This window comes from Gopherus evgoodei, chromosome 2 (assembly GCF_007399415.2).
Source record: "Gopherus evgoodei ecotype Sinaloan lineage chromosome 2, rGopEvg1_v1.p, whole genome shotgun sequence".
NCBI lineage: Eukaryota > Metazoa > Chordata > Testudines > Testudinidae > Gopherus > Gopherus evgoodei.
In genome coordinates this window covers 207,767,967-207,788,874 of record NC_044323.1, presented here as the reverse complement: position 1 = coordinate 207,788,874, position 20,908 = coordinate 207,767,967, and the positions used below count along the sequence as shown (strand labels likewise).

General features: G+C 40.1%; 1 protein-coding gene across 1 annotated transcript in view; it reads right to left on the bottom strand.

Moving 5' to 3' along the window:
- The window catches only part of LAMA1 (laminin subunit alpha 1), a 150,145-nt gene that overhangs the window by 102,044 nt on the left and 27,193 nt on the right, over positions 1–20,908 (bottom strand). The window contains exons 2-5 of the mRNA XM_030552788.1: positions 13,197–13,367; positions 12,743–12,855; positions 3,001–3,243; positions 1,122–1,301 (exon numbers count right to left, since the gene is read on the bottom strand). Of these exons, the coding sequence (XP_030408648.1) occupies positions 1,122–1,301; positions 3,001–3,243; positions 12,743–12,855; positions 13,197–13,367 (707 nt within the window). The remainder of the gene's footprint in view (positions 1–1,121; positions 1,302–3,000; positions 3,244–12,742; positions 12,856–13,196; positions 13,368–20,908) is intronic.

Here is a 20,908-nt window from a genome sequence, read left to right as displayed (position 1 = left end):
AAAGATATGCTCTAGGAATTATTTTGGGGACTGTTCTATGGCTTGTGTTGTACAGGAGGTAAGACTAGCTGATCACAATGGCCCCTTCTGTCCCTGGAATGTTTGGACCTATTAAAAAGCAGGGGAGCGGGCAAAAATTCCCCTTGAAATCAAAGATTCCCCTTTGAATTCAGATTTAAAGTCTGGTGGCTTTTTTAAAGGGAGAAAACCTATTTATTGGAGATATTCTCCACATTCCCCTCTCCTCAACAGATGAGGTCCTCCATGCTGTATAGTCACACAAACAATCGAAAGACTTTAGCAAGTGAATACATGAAATCATTGACATTTTACCCAATGTGTCATGGTCAAGTAAACAAGGGGGACAAACAAACTAGATTACAAAGAAGAAAGGGACATGCTGGTTAATTTCTGTAGTACTGCATCCAGTTAAACTTAACAGGCAGCATGCCCTATTCAGTGAACTGACTATTGGCTGTGTCCCTCACTCCCTGTGAGGTCTTGAGCAGGTCAGTTCAACCTCTTTGTGTCTCAGGGATGTGTAAAATAGGATAAGATAATATTTCCAAGTTCTATGTACATGGTATATATTAATATTAATAAATACCCTTGGGCTTAAAGACAAATTGGCAAAAGGATCCACTTTAAAAAAAAATCCTCCATCCATTAGACAGCATTGTAATTCACACCAAGTTACTGTTTTCAAGTAATACATTTCATGTATCAACACATTAGCAACTGAAATACTTAATACATGAAAAATTACTGTACCCTAACATGAAACATAACTCATATATTTACTTTTTGCCTAAAATGACATTTTCATCAAACAAATCACGTATTTATCTTTGCTTATGAAATGTTAGCAATGCTACCTCATGGTTAGTAGTAAATGGCAATTCATCTGAAGGAAAAAAACGTTGAAAAATCTTTCTTTGGAACAGCTGTCCCCTGCAGACTTACAGTTGGTAGTAACATTACAGAGAAGGTAACGTTTACTTAACAACCTCATGAAACCTTACTGATTGCGAATGTAGAGATTCAAGCCTTTCATCAAGATGGACAGTACTTAGCCTTTACTGTCCAGTGTGGTGAACAACAGATACAAAAGATCAGCTTACCCTTCTGGTAACAATGGGATCAAGGTCTTTAGGATCATGGTGGCTAAGAGTCATGAGGTCAGCATTAAGGGTTCTAATACGTTGCAGGCGAAGACGGATATATCGTGCAGAAGTAAACTCCAGTAGTGTTTGTGAAGGATCATCAGCACTAGGTCTACCATTGATCAACGAAGTGTGAATCTAGAGAGAGGGACTGACTTCACTATATACTTAATTATAACCCGGTTATGATAACAAACGTCTTTCTATTAAGACTTAAGAACCCACAAAAACAAACAAAATGAGGTTCTTGGGTACAATGTATCAACAGAGACATCAAATCAGTTGTGCATTCTATTTACAATATCAATATTAATAATATTAACTGCTTGATTTATGAGTCACATCTTCCCGGCACCACCATTACCAGTTCACAGAATCCACTTGTGGTGGGATTTCTGAAGGGTCAAAAGAAAGGGGAGGGAAAGGAAGTATGCTGAAGATCATTCCTTGCCTTCTATGCACTAGTCTGGATCTACTAGATTTGGGACCTTTCTGCTCACAGATGTGGAAGAGACACTGACAATGAGCAAGGAGTACAGTATTTATCCCTCACAGCATGTCTCTTGTGCAATTTGTAAAGATTTATATGGTAAGATGTAAAACTAGCCATTCATTTTTTTTGTAACGAATTTGGTTTATCAGCTGTGTTCTGCTTTGTATGTGTATTTCCTCATACACAGAGGGTTTTTTTCCTATATTTTCAGTTTTGTGTAATGGGTTAAAAATATTTCAACAGAAAATATTTTTAAATAATGTTTTAAAAAATATTATTTTTGTAATAAGGGAATATATGGGCTTTCCGATAACCTGGCCCATCAATTAAAGTTTCTCGGTGTGTCCAGTTTCACCCATTCTGGACAGCCTTATGATAAATACTTTATTCAAATATGCTTGACTTAAAATCACCAAAGGTTCACCAAGCTTTCTTTCTCTGTGGGGCCAAAATTGTGATTTAACATGTAAAAAAGGCAATGTATGTAACACTTCAATCCTTAATTGTCCATACTCCAATTTATTTTCATCTAGAGAATTTAATCTAGAGAATCTAGATTTAGTTGCTGCTGGTCCTGCTTTGAGCAGGGGGTTGGACTAGATGACCTCCTGAGGTCTCTTCTAATCCTAATATTCTATAATTCTAAGAGAAGTTACTGGTTTCTGCTAAACAAAGGGTTACTAGCAACCTCCATAGGCCAAGACTGGGTTTATTACCACATAAGGAGGACTTTCACAATAGACTAACCACTGATTTAAATGCATTATTTAATTATGTTGCTGCCTCTCTGAAATAAATTCCATAAGTACTATGAATAGTCTTGGTTAAAGAAAGAACAATCAACAGTGAGCCTGAACCATGCATAGCTCTTTTAATTATGCTCTGTCCCTGAAACAATGCCAGGGCTTGTTTTCCAGTTCCAGTTGTGCAGAGCATTTCAGACAGAGTTTGCAGCTTTATCTTACAAAACCAGGTGCTCCTAAAGAAGAGATGTTCTTTTTTAAATTAAACACCTGGCTGTACATAAATTCTCTATGTTTTATTCTTTCAAGATGAAGTATCTAATTCACAATTAGTAGCCATAATCAAATTATGTGAAGAGCTACAACAAAGGGTTTATAACTAGAATACGCAGAGCCAAAGATATTTTTCCTAACATTTTTTTAAAGTTATTATATTGGTAAATGAAACAGAGATACTATCATTAAAGGTATCATAACAATCCAAAGCATCTGACAATGTTGTAAGGAATAAATTGTGCAACTGTAATTTAAAATTTCTGAAACTAGCAATTAGTCCACATTCATGCTCACAAATGACAAGTGCAAAAAAGAGACAGCATACCTCTCCATGTTCTAATGGAACTAGCCTGGAATAATACGAGGTACAGATCACTTCATCATCTCTCTTGTAAGTAGGAGGCCCAAGTCTTGGTGTTACATTATAACGAGTTAAGCACTCTGTGTCACTAATTGCATAATACTGCCATGGTCTGAACTCAGTGCCATCCACTGAACGTTCCAAAATCCAGTTTCCAGGTCGGGGAGCATTAGCAGCTTTGATGATGACATATGCAACTTGAAAGACCTAAACAAAATTCAAGCAAAAAAACTTTTAACACTTGATACTACCATATAAAACAAGCACCAGGTGGTCACTTTGGTTCTGAAATGAATGAACATTTTAAGAAGTATTATGTATTTTGCCTGGGGAGTCAGTAACGTTTGCCAGGAGCGACTTTGGATAAAGCTTTCAGTACAAATATTTGACAAAAACCAACATGATTTTTCATTGGTTTTACCAGAAGTGTGAATCACTTTGTTGCAAAATTCTAATATCTGACCCATGCAGAAAGTGACCAGACATATTTATTGCATCATTTTATAATACTGAGTTGAAATATTTTTTTGATCCATAATAGCTCAGGAAGAACTGGATATGTTTGTCTCAGCTTTGGTGGCATCCACTCTCTACAGTGAATTTTTCTAAGCATATGCAGATGGGACACTATTATTTTAAATTTGTCTGGTGACATTAATCCACTCAGTAATAAGTGTCTACACTCTGTTCAGTTTTTAAAGCCCTGTATGGAAGATCCTCTTCTGAGCATTTCCTCCCAAATATTTTCATCCTATGGTGCATCTGCAGATGTGAAGTCATTTAAGCAATATCCTGATCTAAACAGAAGCACTCAAAGGTAAATAAGATTGTATAGTACAAGATGAGCAATACACATATGGCATCATGCCCCTACTCTAAGAATGGCAAGTCATTTAAGAAGCAAAATCTATGTTTGAACTATTTCTTACAGGTTTATACTCAAAGCCAGATCCTCAGATGCACTGCAGCAGCATTCAGCACACTTGAGAGAAAGCAGGAGGAGGGGAAAGGTGGCTTTTTATATCACTTTTCCTGCCCTCAATCCTGAGGGCTGCCAGGAGCCAAATCAGTCCCCAGGGCAATTTAGAGCACCCTTACAGCTAACTTGTGCCAATGGATCATGGCTCCAGAGGAGCCACTCTGTCAGCCAGGATCACTAAGGACATCGGTTCTAGTTCTACCACACCCTGCTCACACCACAGCATTAATGCCTAAATGAAGTTTTTGAAGGTTGATGAGATAGTAGCCAATACTTTAATGTTCTCTCTCTGTTACTAAGCCATGATTAGACAGAAAAAAATGTTATTTAATCACTATGTGGGCAATTTAGTAAACTTTTTGAACACTGCCCCCCTCCCAAAATGTTTTCAAGTCCCTCTCTCTCTCTCTCTCTCTCTCATATATATCTATATTTGGGGGTGGGAGAGAATGAATATTTTTTCCTCCCCCCAACCCCCAAATTTTGCCCAAAATGGAGCGGTTCACACCCGCCAATGCTAAACTAGTAATAAGACAAATTTTAAGAGGTTTCCTTTGGGTGTGAGTATCTTCTTATAACTTGATACCCACAGGACCTGATTCTTTTCTCCTGCACTCCAGTTTTACTCTTTGAGCCAGATACTCAGCAGGTGTAAATAAGCATACTTTCACTGGTTTCAGTTGAGCTTAATAAGATGCGATTTTGCACCAACAAAGAATCTGGGCCACTGATTTCAGTGGAGTTACTTTGGTACCAGCAAGAAGAAAATAAGGATCATGGCTCATCTTTACAATACTACTCCTAGTAAGAGAAAAATCTACAGATTTTTAAACCCTCTCTGCTACAGTACAGTTTCAAAAAATCAAGCAAAGTCATGTGATTACCAAGAATATAAGGCTCTGTATAAGAACATAAGGCTCCTAGTCCATTTAAGGATCCCATTTGAAAAAAGTTATTTGCTACCAACAGGCTCCTTCAGTGAAAATTGTATACTGTACTAACATTCCTTTCAGCATGGAAGGAAACAGAAATCAAGTAGAAGCTGAATCGGGCAACTTCAGTGTTCCATACTCAGTAGCCTAATTCTTATTTCACACTGATTTTATCCTGATGTAATGGACATCAATGGAGTTACACCTGGTGTATGTAAAAGGTGAATCAGGGGTATTATCACTTAAGTCCTTGTCTGCTCCAACTTAAGTTCATTGGAGTTTTGCCATTTATTTCAGTGGGTACAGTATAAGTCCCTGAAAGGGAATTTTTGGTAACTTTAGAAGACAAAAGTTCAAGGGTTTTGTGGACTTACCCTGAGAGTTGCAGAGCAGCTGCAACTCCCTTTGATGTCAATTAAGTTGCTCCCATGAGTAAAGGTTGTACATTGGACCCCAAATTTGTTTGTAACTGTAAAAAATGATTTCACTCCCTTTGCTTTACTTGAAACCTATTATATCTTTTTTTTTTAACTTACTGTTGGGTATAGTCAACTAAACTGCCTCTTGCTTATTACACAGTTGGCTGAACAACAAATGAGCTACTTTTGATTACACAGCTGATGTGGCTAGTTTTAAATCCAGTTTCAACAAGCAACAACAACAAGTTATCCTTCATCACACACTAACTGCAGTCACTGCTATGGGAATTAAAATAAACAATATTACAAGAAAATGTACGTTTAATCTATTTTGAATATCAAGTTTCTTGAGGGGGGGGCTCAGTCAAACAAAGGAATTTTCACAGAGGTTATGAACTTATATTGTTCACTCTTATAAAGTGTGTGTTATTTAAAGTCAACATTTTGAAACATGGCAGCTGATTTTGGGAGCCATACTTGAGACCTTAAGGGCCAGATATTCAGAAATCCTGAGTACCCAGAAGTCCAAGCGACATCAATAAGAGCTTAGGATATTTGATACTTCTGAAAATCAGACACAAGACATCTAAAGTTGGGCAATCAAAAACAGAAATACCCAAAAATAGCTGGATGGTTTTGAAAATGTGGTTGCATATGCATGGTCAGCCCAATCTTTCTCCATTGGAGCATCAGGGTTCCACTCCATGTAAAACACATAGCACTTAAATAAATAATTCTATGGCCTGTCCCCTGCCCTTCCCTCTATTATATCTTCCAAAGTGAATTTATAGGACACAAAACTCCAACAACACAGGAAAACTTGGCCACTTTGTAAAAATAGATATTTAACTGAATTCTTAATGAGAAGTATTTTTATTAAAGATTATAACCGAATGCAATACCATACACTGTACATTTTATACCATCTTGATATTTATATATCTTTGCTTCTTAAAATATGATAACCAAGAGCAGGAGTACTCCTGCTACCCCATCATGGAGAGGCTACTTCCATAGCACTCTTTCCCCCTCACTGAAACTCTCTGGATGCCTCTCCATGGAGAAGGGACTACATAAATTTTTCAAGTTTTCAAGATCTAGCTGCTATTGAGCAGTCATGAGACATCCAGTAATTGCCTCATGGTTCCTACAGAGGCTGTGCTGCCAGGGAACAGCATGAATGAAGCAGCACACAGACACATTCATCTCTATGGACATCTTCAATGTTCGCAGCGGTGTGTGGTCCCATCCCTGCAGAACCTCAACATCCAGAGGCTTGTGAGGCCTCAGGCTCTCTAGTCTCTGCAAACACTCCCCACTCCCAACTTGAGTGGCTGCTATACTGGAAACTCTGTAAAATGAAAATCATTTTATACAATTCTCAGAACATTTTCTAGCAAGATTTTTTATTTTATTAACTCTTAAGGTTAACACAGCTGGTGATTTACAAGCTTCCCTACATACCCTTTCAATCATTCTGTGTCTACTAATGTCTCATGATAAACTAGTTTGCACAGCTGTGCTGTGAGAGTTAATCATTTGTGCATTTTAATTTGACTTTGCAACTTTCCCAGAACTGATTTCTTTACTGGACTACAAGGGTAAAAAGGGCAAAGCAACTTAGTGATCCCCAGGCAACTATGGATTGGAAAGTGTAATTTTACATGCATTCAGGACCCAGGGCAAAGACCAAACAAACAATCTTGTACTAAAGAGTCGCAAGTCTGTAGATGCACAAAGCCATTAAGACCTTATCACTTAATTCTGTTTTGTTTAACAATTCTCCAAAATTGCCAGCAACTGTTGGTATTATTTGTTTCCCTAAACTCAGATCCAGCTGGATGAGGTGTATTTTCATTCTTTAAGCAGAATTATTGCCATTTTTTAACTTAAAAGTAAACTTTTCCCACCTAATCCTCAGGCAATTTTGCACATTCCACAGCTCAAGAGAGTGAGAGACTAATTGGACTGACAATAGCCAATACAGCAGATGCTATTTAAACTTCCTCCAGAGATTTTTGTCATTGCTCTAAAATCCTGACCTGTTCCTATCTCGGCAAGTTTAGCCCCAGGCCTCTTTTGCATAGGAACTCCCAGTGGTGCAGTCGCTTTTTGATTTGCATAAATGAAGACTACTGTAAAAAGAGGCCACAAAACCCCATCTCTTTTCTAACCACAAGAACTTGAGCTCCACAGACCAGAAATGAAAGACAAGTATAAAAGGTGAATCCAACCTAGACAATTCTGATGTCCCCAAATTTCAGGAGCGTTCTATTGGTTATATAAAATGGGACCAGTTGGAAAGTTCAAATCCACATCCTAATCCAAACAGCACAATATTGTGCTATCTCCCTCCCAAAAAGTGAATATTAGGGCTAGGACACTCTACTGAACTTCAGGATCTCATTAACTGTCCTTTTGCATATCCTGCTAAAACCACAGTAGTATGATGCCTACCACAAAATGCACAAGACTGCACAATAAATGAGCCCTGAAGAATGTACTCGTTTTTTCAGACTAGTTCCTGCTAATCTTAATAAGTTACTTTAAATCTTCCCTTTAGGGTAAGAGCACAGAAACATGAACCATGAAACTCCAAAAAAGGCAATTTAGAAAAGAGAATAGTACTTTTTCACAATGGCTTGACAAGACTTGTGGTTAAAACATATACAAAGGGCAACTATACTATGCCTTTTTAATGGATGGCAAAATCCATTCTGCTCAGTGCTGTAAGTACAACTAAACGTTGTTACCAGAGAAGTCTGTTATGCTTAAGATTCAGATTTTACTTGCAAAAAAAATCTAAACTAAATTTATGCAAACTTTTAATAAGCAGAAAATGCTGGGAGATATTCCTAGCATCAGCCTGTACCCTTCAATATTTGTTTCAGAAACTATGATTGTTTCAGGCTCCTATAAGAAACTCAGAAACCCAGGAAGAAGTGCATTCTGGTTTTTATTGAGAGAAGTTAAAGTGACATTATAGTATGTTGTAATCTTAATTTAAAAGCAATTCTACATTCCTGAACTAGCTTTGTTTTACGATATTGATCCTTCAGTTGATTTCAATCAATAAATGTTCTAAATAGTGATAAAGGGCGAATACCACACATATGTTAAAAGAGTCCACCAGTTTTAAAGCAACATAAAGATTCCGAGACAGATCTTCAGCTGACGTAAATTGGCAACGCTCCACTGAAGCATGGAACATTGACAATTTATGTCAGCTAGGGATCTGGCCTTACAGAAATCACTTGTTGAACAGTGATTTCAAGATGAAATCTCTGTACAAATTGTAAGTATTATAATAATGATATTTGATTTATCAATAGCAGAAACCACCACAAATTAATGGTATGCTAACATCTACATAGTAATTTAGAATACATTAAATATTTAAGAGTAATTCATTTATCAGAAGCTTAGCTATTCTGACATCCTGTTATCCAAGACCATATTAGAATAATGTGATTTACTTTCAAATTCAGGAATAGCTCTTTGCAGCAGGAACTCTCTTTTGTGTTTGCCCTGCACCCAGCCCAGTGGGGGCCCCCAATGCTGACCGGAACCTGTGTATTACATTGTAGTAATGATGAACTGGGATTTTCAAAGGCACCTAATATCCTTAACCAGCTTTGAAAATCTCAGCCATAATAAATAGTAATAATGAGAAAACTGTTTCTCATTGAACAGTGCACAATACACACACAACCTCAACTCAGCAATGCAAAACACATTTGTGGTATTTAATAACAACAACAATAACAGCTATTAATTCTTTCTAAAAAATTAGCCAAAGCAGTTACTGCTGAGCATAAAGGTGCTACTTCTCCCTTAATTTGAGGCTTGGCATTTGGCCTCTATAGTACTGCCAGAACAAGATACAAGAGACCATGGATCAAATCCCAATATTTTCTATACCAATGCAGTACAGACACTCCCCAACTTATGCAAGTGATCCGTTTCAGAACACCGTGTGTAACTCAAATTTTGCGTAAGTCGGAAACATATCTCCAACCATTACACAAAAAACAAAAAACAAAAACAAAACAAAAACTCTCTTATTTCCAGCTTACGGAACTTTTTCCATAAGCTCAGATTTTTGTACGTCGGGTTTCCATAACTAGGGGAGCGTCTGTACCTCACTGTTCAATCTTCTTCCACAACCTTGAATCCTAGCAATGCATATGTATATATCTATAGACATATAAAGCATCATACATCTGGGTCCTGACAGGCTGAGAGATATGCCACAATACTGTGTACCTAGTTTTATGATCCATGTTGTGTATTGAAGTTTCATAAAGTACCCACTTTGCTAGCCCTACAAAATGCTTAACTTTGTCTGCACATAAAAAAGAGATTCCAAAAAGGCAAAGACCTAATGAACAATGTAACCATATTATTAGCCAGCACTCTTCTTTTAACTAGCATTTGTCATGCTGCTGTTCTGCCCAGCTGTGTCTCGACTACAAAAACTTAGGTGCAAGCCAGAACATAGCTGATTTTTATTTCTGCTTCCTGGAACCTCCAGCCAGTAGAACCTAGTGAATACATGGCAGCAAATCCTCAGCTGGTGTCAGCTGACCTCAGTGGAGTGATCACAATTACATCAGCTGAAAGGATCTGCCCCAGGGTTGAGGCAGGGTGTGTATACCCTGCCTCAACACTAGGCTAAACACACACTAGAATTCATCAACTCTGTGACAGTTGGATTACAATACTGTGCAAAGTACATAGCTAGCCATCCCAATCAGTGTTTCATTTATCATCCATTCAGAATGGATGATAAACAACAATTATTCACATCACAAAAAACTTACGTTTTGTAAACAAAAATAAACTGTAACTAACTGAAGAGATGGGAGATATATGGCACAGATATATGGTAACTGACAGTATTGATACCAAGCATAGAGAGCAATGTACACAGTTACAGACATTGATTCTTTGAAATGTACATTAAAATAGAAAATGCAAAATACTGCTAGAGGAATATTTCTAATTCATTCACAATCAACCTTTAGAAATAAACATTTACCAAAAATCCCTAAAACTATTCATGCATGCATTAAGTTTCCTTTGTTACCCTTTACGTGCACTGACCTGCTCAGTATTAACACTCACATTACATTGCTTCATATTAACACTAACAAATCAAGCTCTAATAACTCATTGACCCCAAGCAATCTTTATTAACCAAAATCCTTCCTTGTGGAGTAGTAATTTACATTCAGGTTACATAGCCCTAAATGTCTTTTCTCTTTCAAGTGCTCTAAGGAAACACAGAGGAAAGGCTTCTCAGAAGAGAAACTTTTCAAACCAAATTAACGAATCTGAGCATTTGTCAGAAGAGAAAAGATATGTATTTGAGGCACCATCAATAGTGCATAGGCCAGGGAGATAAAGGAGTTAGAGGTCAGCCCAGCTGGTCTGTTTTCAGAATACAAATATTATGGGAGAGCCATTTGGCAGAGTATTATGGGAGGACAAAAAGCTAAGACCCCCCTCTGCTACTTCCTTCCTGTTTGTTCATTTACAAACCAAACACAATGCAAACTGTGCAAACAACAAGAAATTCCCATCTAAATATTCTGTAGCTGATGAATGATATTCTGTGGTTATGTTTCCACAGCGCAATGCTGCTTCCTAATTAAACAAAACTAAATACTAGTTCAGCCCTTGCTTCTTTTATAAGGCATCTCAGACAAAGCTTCCATTTTAACTTTCAAACTTTCAAAACTGCAAGTCCTGGCAAAACCTTGTTACCAACTATAATTCACAAATCTGCATTTTGTCAATGAGCAGAATTTGTCCATGATTTTAGATGTGTCTAGTGTTATCAACCCACCTTATCGTGGTTAAAAATCCGTGAGCCCTGATTTTCACAGAACTTATGTTGGGCAATGAAAAGGTTCATTGAAGACTGACACATTTTACACACACTCTCAGAAGCACCTTTCTTTAAAAATAACCAACCGTTCCTCGAAATTGTTTTTGTCACCTCTTTTTTGGAGGTGCATCCAAACCCTCTGGACAAGCTAGCAAAAGGTTCATGGAGCCTCAAACCTAGGAGAGGTGAGGGGGAACCTGGTAGCATGACTCCAAGCTGCATTGTAAGGGAGCCACCGAGCCAGTGCCAAGGAACTATCTTCATCACAGACAGACCTGGTCTCCTGTGATTTCTTTAGGTTCTGTGTGTTTGGTTGGGTGGGCACAGAACCATTGCTCATTAATCAGGAGTATAAGCCCTAGGCCCCAGAACAATTTGGGGGAAAAACTCCACAATGAACTCTCCCAGAGTTTTCTTCTCTGGAGTTGCCTCCTGAGCAGAAGATGATCGAAGCTAATATCAGTAGCAGCAGGAAAAGTGGAAAATCAGTCCTCTTTTTCCCTGTGTTTCAGCATCAGAGCTTAATGGGGACCATTTAAATGCTAAAGTTAAGGGTAGGCAATTTTTTTAAACCAAAAATGAATAAATAAATGGGGGGGCGGGCGGGAGATTGCCATAAGCTATGTTAGTGCAATATTAAGGTTGCAAAGTAAGACCAGAGTCAATTAATCCAAAAGCTACAGTTCTGCCGGCAGTGTTAACTCAGTCCCATCGCATGTGTGTATCACTTTCTTTTCCTGAGAATTCATCCATAAAAAGGTGTGTATTTGTGTGTTTTAGTTGCTCTGAGAACCGTAACTTTGAACTTCTTGTTAACAATTACATTGTATTACTACATTTTTGTATTTAATCTAAATAAGCTGAAAGACAGCAACAATATGAAAAAGTTGTCATAAGTTAGATAATTTAAAACTAACTGAAAAGTTTATGTTCTGAGAACTATTAAACAATAATTGATTTATGTTCAGTTATTCTCAAAGCCAAAGTCATTCTCTAACTTACTTACTTCCTCCAAAATTCAGTACCTTGATTATCGTACTTACTGCAGATCAAAGGCTGCTTGTAACTGGATGCATACTGCACTCTGTTATCTTACAATAGCCTCCGAGCACTTTTTGGCTAGATCTTACACCAAAACATTTACTCCCTTTATTAAAATATTCCATGCTCATCAAGGGAGAGTATATGTTTTGGTAAACAGAAAATTTAATTCCCATTTCAACCTGATAGGACTACAATTTCAAACATTGTCAAAGTAATATGTTTTTAAACAACTGATTGACAAAACATGGTTGTTTAAATTAAATAGACTGATCCATCAGATCTTACCTTCATCTAAATGCTGTCATGACTGTATAGTACCTATTCATAATTAATTGCTAATTGTCTGGGTACCTAAAAACTATCAAGTACAGCTGCAATCATTTGATTAGGCTTATGTCACATAGAAACTACATTCTTTTACACATCTGGTATTACTCACCTGTCTTAAATCCAGGGTGATGGTGACCCAATGGTATTCCCTCCCATTCTGAATGCTGGGACTTTGCCACCAGTTATTCGTACCATCTATAGCACTGGAAATAGGGTGCTGTTCTGTTTTTAAAAACAAAATAAGTCTCTAAAGAATAAATGTTATCTTATTTTTTTTCTTACTTAGTATTTTTAAGCTGCATGCTGAATATTTTTCTCCTCATAACAATCATCCATAAAGCGCATCTAGGGTGAAATTGACCCCTGTGCAGAAAGTCACTATTAAGACTATCCTGAGGGCTTAAGTGGTACACAGGCCTCATGCTGGCACTCTGCACAAAGGTCAGTTCCGTCCACAACAATACAGACTAACATTAGTAAGTATTCCTGGCAGACATGTACCTTACACACAGTCCTGAGAAAGTGTGGAAAGGGACCAAAAAGATATATCATCATAAACTTGCCTTTGGGGTTAGCACTGTTGTGGTCACACACCCTGCACTGTGCATTGCGTAGAGGTCGGCCCGGCACATGTTCCACAAGTTTGCAGAACATCTCTGGTCCCTTCTCACCACAGGTGGCATTGGTGTTGATATGAGCATGGCTAGCCAGATTTAAAATAGCAGGAAACAAACCTTAAAAAACAAAAATGAATACCAGTCATATAATAAGATAACTGATTAAAACAAAAAGTAATGGTTATTGCTGGATACACATGTGATCATATAGGGTTTCATAGCAAATGTCTGCCTCCCCATGTATGTCCTAGAGCAGCAGTTCTCAAACTGTGGGACGGGACCCCAAAGTGGGTTGCTGAAGCCTGAGCCCCACCACCCGGGGCCAAAGCCTGAGGGATTCAGCCCTAGGCAGTAGGGCTCAGGCTACAGGCCCCCTTTCTGGGGCTGAGGCCCTTGGGCTTCGGCTTTGACCCCTTCCCCGCCCAGGGCAGTGGGGCTTGGGCTTTGGCTCCCCCACCCAGGGCCGTGGGAATCAGATGGACTCAGGCTTGGGTCCCCATCCTGGGGTCATGTACTAATTTTTGTTGTCAGAAGGGGGTCACGATGCAATGAAATTTGAGAACTCCTGTCCTACAGAGTTTGGAAAATGGAAAAGATATGTTGAGAATAAGTTACCTTTATGAAATGAATTCTGCATTATCTTACAGATCTTGTAAGAGTGCAATAGCACTTTCATTCCATGTCATATCTGGATCATTACTGAAGAATAAAATAGTTATTTTTAAGGGCGGAAACTGAAGCCTATTTTCACAGTGAAAACAAATGAAATCCAGGAGGCAAATTTAAAGTGCCTAGGAATGGAAGACTTACATAACTGGTACCCCATTTCTGTGGAAGGTGACCTTTAATTGGAATTCACATATGCAGAAATACTAATGACTTGGACAATGTACTTTGAATCTCTAAGCATCATTCATGCTCCTGTACAACCCCATAAAGATTGAATTTTAGGCCCTGGTTCTCTGCTCCTCTGCAGCCCTATAACACATAAGGAGGATTCTTCATATGTTGCCTCCCACCTTCTGCAGTTTGTGGCATAGTAGTAGAATGGCATGTTTGGAAAGAGAGAAGGTATTAGCTGGAATGCAGTGAGCTCTGGCTATTCTGGGCCCAAGAAATTGTAAATATTGATGAAATTGTAAATAATGGTTTAATTTGTCACCATCTTGCTTCAAAATAGTACATTGATATGAATGGGGGCAGTACACACCACTCATTTATTACTTCCACTCAGAACAAGGTCCCTGGATGAGTTGTCTGCTTGAAATAAAGGGTAATTGTTAGTTTGAAGGCAATAGAGGATCATTAGCCATAATCCAACCACAAGAGGGAGACAGAGACCAACTCCATGCACAGTAAAACAGGGTAACAACTGATATTTGAAAAGATACCATCCCCAAATTAATAGCTAATCATTTTTTTCTAATGAAATCTTAAACTCTACAGAAAATCAAGGTCACGATAGTAGTGCTGGTATGGGAGTGGGTGGCTAAATCTAACCTCTGTTGTTGTAGCACTAATGCACAATTATCCTTGTAACAAGTGTGTTGTCCTTTTAAGGCAGGCTACAGTATCATGACCCTATTTCCAGTTCAGTGTAGAACCAAAGCATTTGGGGGGTTATAATTCCCAGAGGCAATGTAAATTGTATGAGAATTTGAGAATGAGAATAATAGGATCCTACAATGAACAATGCTGGGAAATGGGTAGATATACAAATAAGCACCCTGCTCTTATAAGAACTAAGCAACCAGGTGGGGACTGAGATCTGCCATGAGCTTTTTTACTGAGAGACTAGGAAAGAGTTTGGAGTGCTAGGGAAATGGCTTGGGAAAACCTAGGGAGAGGGACTGGACATGCAGACAGATGGCTGGATGGGGAGGAGGTATTATTTTAGCAAGAACATGAAGGCCAGAAAGAGCTAACTCCTTAGAGGACAACGAAGGGGCTGTGGCAGAGTTAGAAAAGAGCACTGGGGAAGAAAAGTGGCAGAGATTTGGTGGCTTAACCTGATGCTATTTCATGGCTGAGGGCCCTAAGGCTAGAGTTTAGATGGTTTAACACTCCTTTGGATTCTGAGGGGTATTGCTGTTGTACCCTAGTCATGGGAAAAATAGATCGACCCTTGGGGGATGCCTATGACCTTGGAAAAAGACAGGTGAAGGATTTGGACTCTTGTTAGACTGAAAGAGGTAGATTTTTGGTGCAGCTGGAGGGTTAAACTACACTCCAGCAAGTAAACTGAAAAAGTAGCTACATCTGACAGAGAGAAGATAAGTCACTGTTACAGCCCCTTAGTTCCTTTTTACTGTTTTCCAACTTTTCTCTATAAAATATATTCCAGCAAACTAAACTCACTTCAAAGTGATAATACCGTTTGTGATAATAATGTTTGTGTTTATCAGGCTGAGATTTGCAAGTTGCTCTCTTTCCCCTGCAGACATTAAAATCAGAAGTAACGTTGAGAAAGAGAAACAATTCTGGAGTTCCAGGCTGTGTTTAAAGATTAAAAATGACTGGTTACAACTAAGACCCTGTTCCTGGCCTGGCATATTAAAAGTGCCAGAAGCAATAGTGTCTTTACTGCTGTAGCAGAGAGGCTATTTCAGGCTGGTCCTGAAAGGATTTTTCTTCCCATTATAAAGAATTATGTTCATGATTATTTCAATAAAAATAATTCCAATTGTATTTCCAATAACATATGCCTTCTTTCATTAGTTTCTTAACTTTCTATAGCACATACAAAGAAAGCTTTTAATAGCTGTGTTTTGGTTTTCTAAAGCAGAGCTAAATAGAACTAAAATTTAACCAGAGTCTTTGTATGGTAATTACACTCCCATGAAAAGCCTGAAGGAAAGATTTTAATTCAGTTTCAATCTTAATGTCAGCTCAAAATGTGGCAAAATCCTAATGTTCTGAAACACAATCTGAATAGTGCTCAGTGTGGTTTCAATTGTATTGTATTCAAAACATTAAAGAGGACAGGAGGAAGCGAAGCTACAAACTATAAATACTGAATCGAGCATAGTCCTTAGTTCTTGTTCTCATTAGATGTTTTAACTGGAAGCAGATGGGTATTTCTGTAACACTGAAAATTTATTTCTGTCATTCTCATTGATATCCTTGCACGCCATGTGCTGAATATGGTCCAGATTCTCCTCTCACTTAGTCCGCTTTTACTCCTGAGTTACTGGTATGAGCATAAGAAGAATATGCCCTTCCTTTTATTTTTTCCTGAGAAACATAGACGGAGCCTAAATGGAGGAGATGAGAGGATTAGACAAATATTCCTCATTTACATCATTTTCCAGCAATCAGAAGTCTCTAGCATTCAATATTTGCTGTCAATCACTTAGGCTTCCTAATATCAGCCAGCCTTCATCAGCTTTCTGTCACCTCCAGTGTCATTCATTACACTGGCTACAATTACATGCGACACAGCCTACCCGCAATGACCTCCATCCACAGCTTAAATCCATGGATTTGTGCCAAGGAAAAAGTAAGGCACTAAAGAGAGATGCTGTATGAAAATGTCATTCCAAAACCTCAAGTCATATTAGGATTGACTTCAAAAACTGTAGCAAAGCAGTTTTCAACTGAACTTCTTCCAGCCCTCCTCCCCGCTCCCTTCATTCCTCCTAATAAAACATTTCACTGGCTTCAGATCCATAATTACACAGATAATGAAACTTGTAACAGTTGATCACATGGTGGATCTTTCAGAAAATACAAACAGAGTAATAAAGCTAAAGTTTCATTTAGCCTATGGGTCCAGACTAAAACAAATGACTTGAGGTTTGATCCTGCAAGATGCTGAGCACTCGCAACTCCCAGTAGGCCAAATTAATCTCTGGTTATCTTCAAGCCAATGAAGTTAAACTATAGATACATGTGGCCACTGGCAATTTGGTGGGAGTTGAAGGAGTTTAGGAATTGCTCCGTAGTGGGCAAGGTCAAGCCCTCCTTGAGTATAAATCCATCAAAACCAAATGAGTCTCATGGCTTTACAGTAATTTCTAAATTAAAGCGTTCTTGTGCTACTCAGTGTGATGAGTGCAAGGACTCTCTTCCATGCCCACACTGCCAAAAAAAAAAAAAAAGATCAGTGAAATATGCCATTATTTACTGTCTTGGGGCAGGGAGATGCTCCCAGAACTAGATGAGCCCAATAAAGGCAAAAGGGTAACTTTTCAGTCATATCACTCTACAGCATCTAAGGCACCATAAGATAACAGAGCATCTGGAGAAAGAGACTATATTTCATAAAGGAAACCAGTATGCAACTGTGTCTAGATTGTGAAAGACATTGATCTAACTTAACCTTTTCTCACTAAAATTCAGCACAATAGACTAAATTAGATCTATCACATATATTCTCCTCAGGGAAGAAAGGAAGTTTCACATATGCAATTCTTGTTGTTTTATTCCTTAACTATTCAATTAGAGTCCATCACCGTATCATTGACTTGTATACATTTTGCAGGATGAATTTCCCAACTAAACAATTTAGATTGGTTCACTGAATTTCATTTGCTAAAATAATTAACCAGGGACTGTGTCTATCTCCCATTTGTAGACAAAGATCTCACAAAGAAATGAATATATTGATTTAATAATGGTGCCTGTTCTTTTTTCCCCTTTCCCCTCTTTCTACTTCACAGCTGCAAGAGTGACAACTATGAGAAAGCAAGGAAGAAAGAGACCCTGTTAACCTAAACAAGCATACATGCTTTTTCTGATCATTGTCCAGCCCTTTACATAACACTACAAATTTTGTCTTTCATTTGTTCTCCTCTGGTTACTCAGCTGCCCACTTGTCCAAAACAAGAGAGGTTCCCACAGTAAAACACTGTGCAATATCAGGAAATGAACAGTGTTCAAAATACACCACTCTGACCTTGAATAAGATCTACACCTGGAACACTAAGTTAATACCAAACTGAAATGTACTTCTTACTCTTAAGTATTCAGAGCGTGGCAGTTTTGAAGCCTGCTACTCTAGTTTGTAATGACTTTGCCTTTGGTCATGCCCATCAATAAAAGTTAGCATAAGGAGGCTAAAGAAATGGGTGGCTGGTACCAAAATGATGTTACCAAGCAAGCAAAGAGAACTGTATGTCCCTAGTAGCAAGGTTTGCAATCTGGATGTGGCAGAGCTTTTCACATTAACACTTGAGCCATAAAAATGCTGGATGACTTGGCTGAATAACAAAGAAGAATTAAGAATCAAATACTTATCTCAGCGCACAGCCCAACTGGTTTTCTTCAGGGACTAGAGGAAAGAAGGAATCCACCCACTCACCCACAGATTGCTGTGTGGCAACACTGCCACAGGGCCTCAGTAAACGCACTTCCCTTCCACAGTGGAACATGGCCAATAAACCTGTGGATCAGCAAATTCACTCATGCTGCCCTTTCTTCTTCCTCACCCCTCTAAACCCTTGCCTGCTGTGGCACAGAAAGGACAGCTCCACAGTACTCGGGGGTTGTGGGTCCCTTGAATGGTCATTCACCCTTTTTTCCTGCAGTGCCACCCCCATTCCACTACACCAGTCAGGGTCACCACTGCACTGGGCATCCTTGCCCCTGAATCATTTCAGGGAATTGGCAGGAACACAACTGATGTCAGACAATCAGCGAGCTTTTTGTCTTTAGCACTATCAAAATGCCATGATCCACAAGATTACAAACCACAAATCATTTTCATATAGATATACACACCCAACACCAAATTATTCAGGATTTGTATGCCTAGGAACATAGGAATTGCCATATTGGATCAATGTACTGCTCCTGGCCCCAACAATGGCCAGTGCCAGATTATTCAGATGAAAGCACAAGAAACTCCACAGTGGGCATAATGGAATACGTTACTAACCCCCAATGATCGGAGCTGACTTATTCCCTGAAGTATGAGGACTTAAATCTATTCCAATTTTTGTTTGTTTGTTTCTTTAATCCTTATGTGACACTGGATACCACAGGTGTCTCATGAGACTATTACTGAAGTGTCTGCAGTAACCTAGGACCAGGCGGAGAACTGAAAATAAGGAAACAACAGCACTTGGAGAGCATACAGCGGTCAGAAAGTGCCAGTGCCTGGATGCCTAATAAAACCTGAGCATCTAGGCAGTTTGGGCACCCATTAAGGACACTATATTTTCAAAGAACATGCACCACCCACACCCTGCTTTGAAAATTTCCCTTGTTTTTTGAGCCACCAAATGGGGTCAACCAAATCCTGTGATAGTGCCCAAAGGAGGACCTTTTGAATGCTCCTCCAGTTGTTTTATGGTTTCATGCCCCCAGGCTCAGCATCAATGACTAAGAGGTAGAGAAACAAAGCACAGCCTTGTCTTGTTCCTCTCCCTAGAATAAAAGGAGCTGAGCGAGGCAATAACAGCAAAGCTACTCAGGGCATGGCTACACTTGAAATTTCAAAGCGCTGTCGCAGCAGCACTTTGAAGTGTGAGTGTGGTCGGAGCGCCAGCGCTGGTAGAGAGCTCTCCTAGCGCTGCACGTAAACCACATCCCTTACGGGTGTAGCTTGCAGTGCTGGGAGCCGCGCTCCCAGCACTGCGGCACTGATTACACTGAGGCTTTACAGCACTGTATCTTGCAGCACTCAGGGCTTGTCTACATCAGAAAGTTGCAGCGCTGGTGAGGGAGTTACAGCGCTGCAACTTTGAGAGTGTCCACATCTGCAGGGCATCACCAGCGCTGCAACTCCCTGTTTGCAGCGCTGGCCGTACTCCCGTTTTGTCTCGGGTGTAGAGGATCCAGCGCTGGTGATCCAGCGCTGGTAATGCAATGTAGACACTCACCAGCGCTTTTCTTGACCTCCGTGGAAGGAGGAAGCCTCTGGTAATCAAGCTGGTTTCCTTTCCCGGTTTGCTCTCTCGGTCCCGGAGCCAGCCAGCAAACCGCGGGGAAGGAGACCTGCCTGCTCGGGGTTCCGGGACCGAGAGAGCAAACCGGGAACGCCGCGGTTTGCTCTCTCGGTCCCGGAGCCAGCCAGCAAACCGCGGGGAAGGAGACCTGCCTGCTCGGGGTTCCGGGACCGAGAGAGCAAACCGGGAACGCCGCGGTTTGCTCTCTCGGTCCCGGAGCCAGCCAGCAAACCGCGGGGAAGGAGACCTGCTTGCTCGGGGTTCCGGGACCGAGAGAGCAAACCGGGAAAGGAAACCAGCTTCGCCGCGGTTTGCTCTCTCGGTCCCGGAACCCCGAGCAAGCAGGTCTCCTTCCCCGCGGTTTGCTGGCTGGCTCCGGGACCGAGAGAGCAAACCGCGGCGTTCCCGGTTTGCTCTCTCGGTCCCGGAACCCCGAGCAAGCAGGTCTCCTTCCCCGCGGTTTGCTGGCTGGCTCCGGGACCGAGAGAGCAAACCGCGGCGTTCCCGGTTTGCTCTCTCGGTCCCGGAACCCCGAGCAAGCAGGTCTCCTTCCCCGCGGTTTGCTGGCTGGCTCCGGGACCGAGAGAGCAAACCGCGGCGTTCCCGGTTTGCTCTCTCGGTCCCGGAACCCCGAGCAAGCAGGTCTCCTTCCCCGCGGTTTGCTGGCTGGCTCCGGGACCGAGAGAGCAAACCGCGGCGTTCCCGGTTTGCTCTCTCGGTCCCGGAACCCCGAGCAAGCAGGTCTCCTTCCCCGCGGTTTTGCTGGCT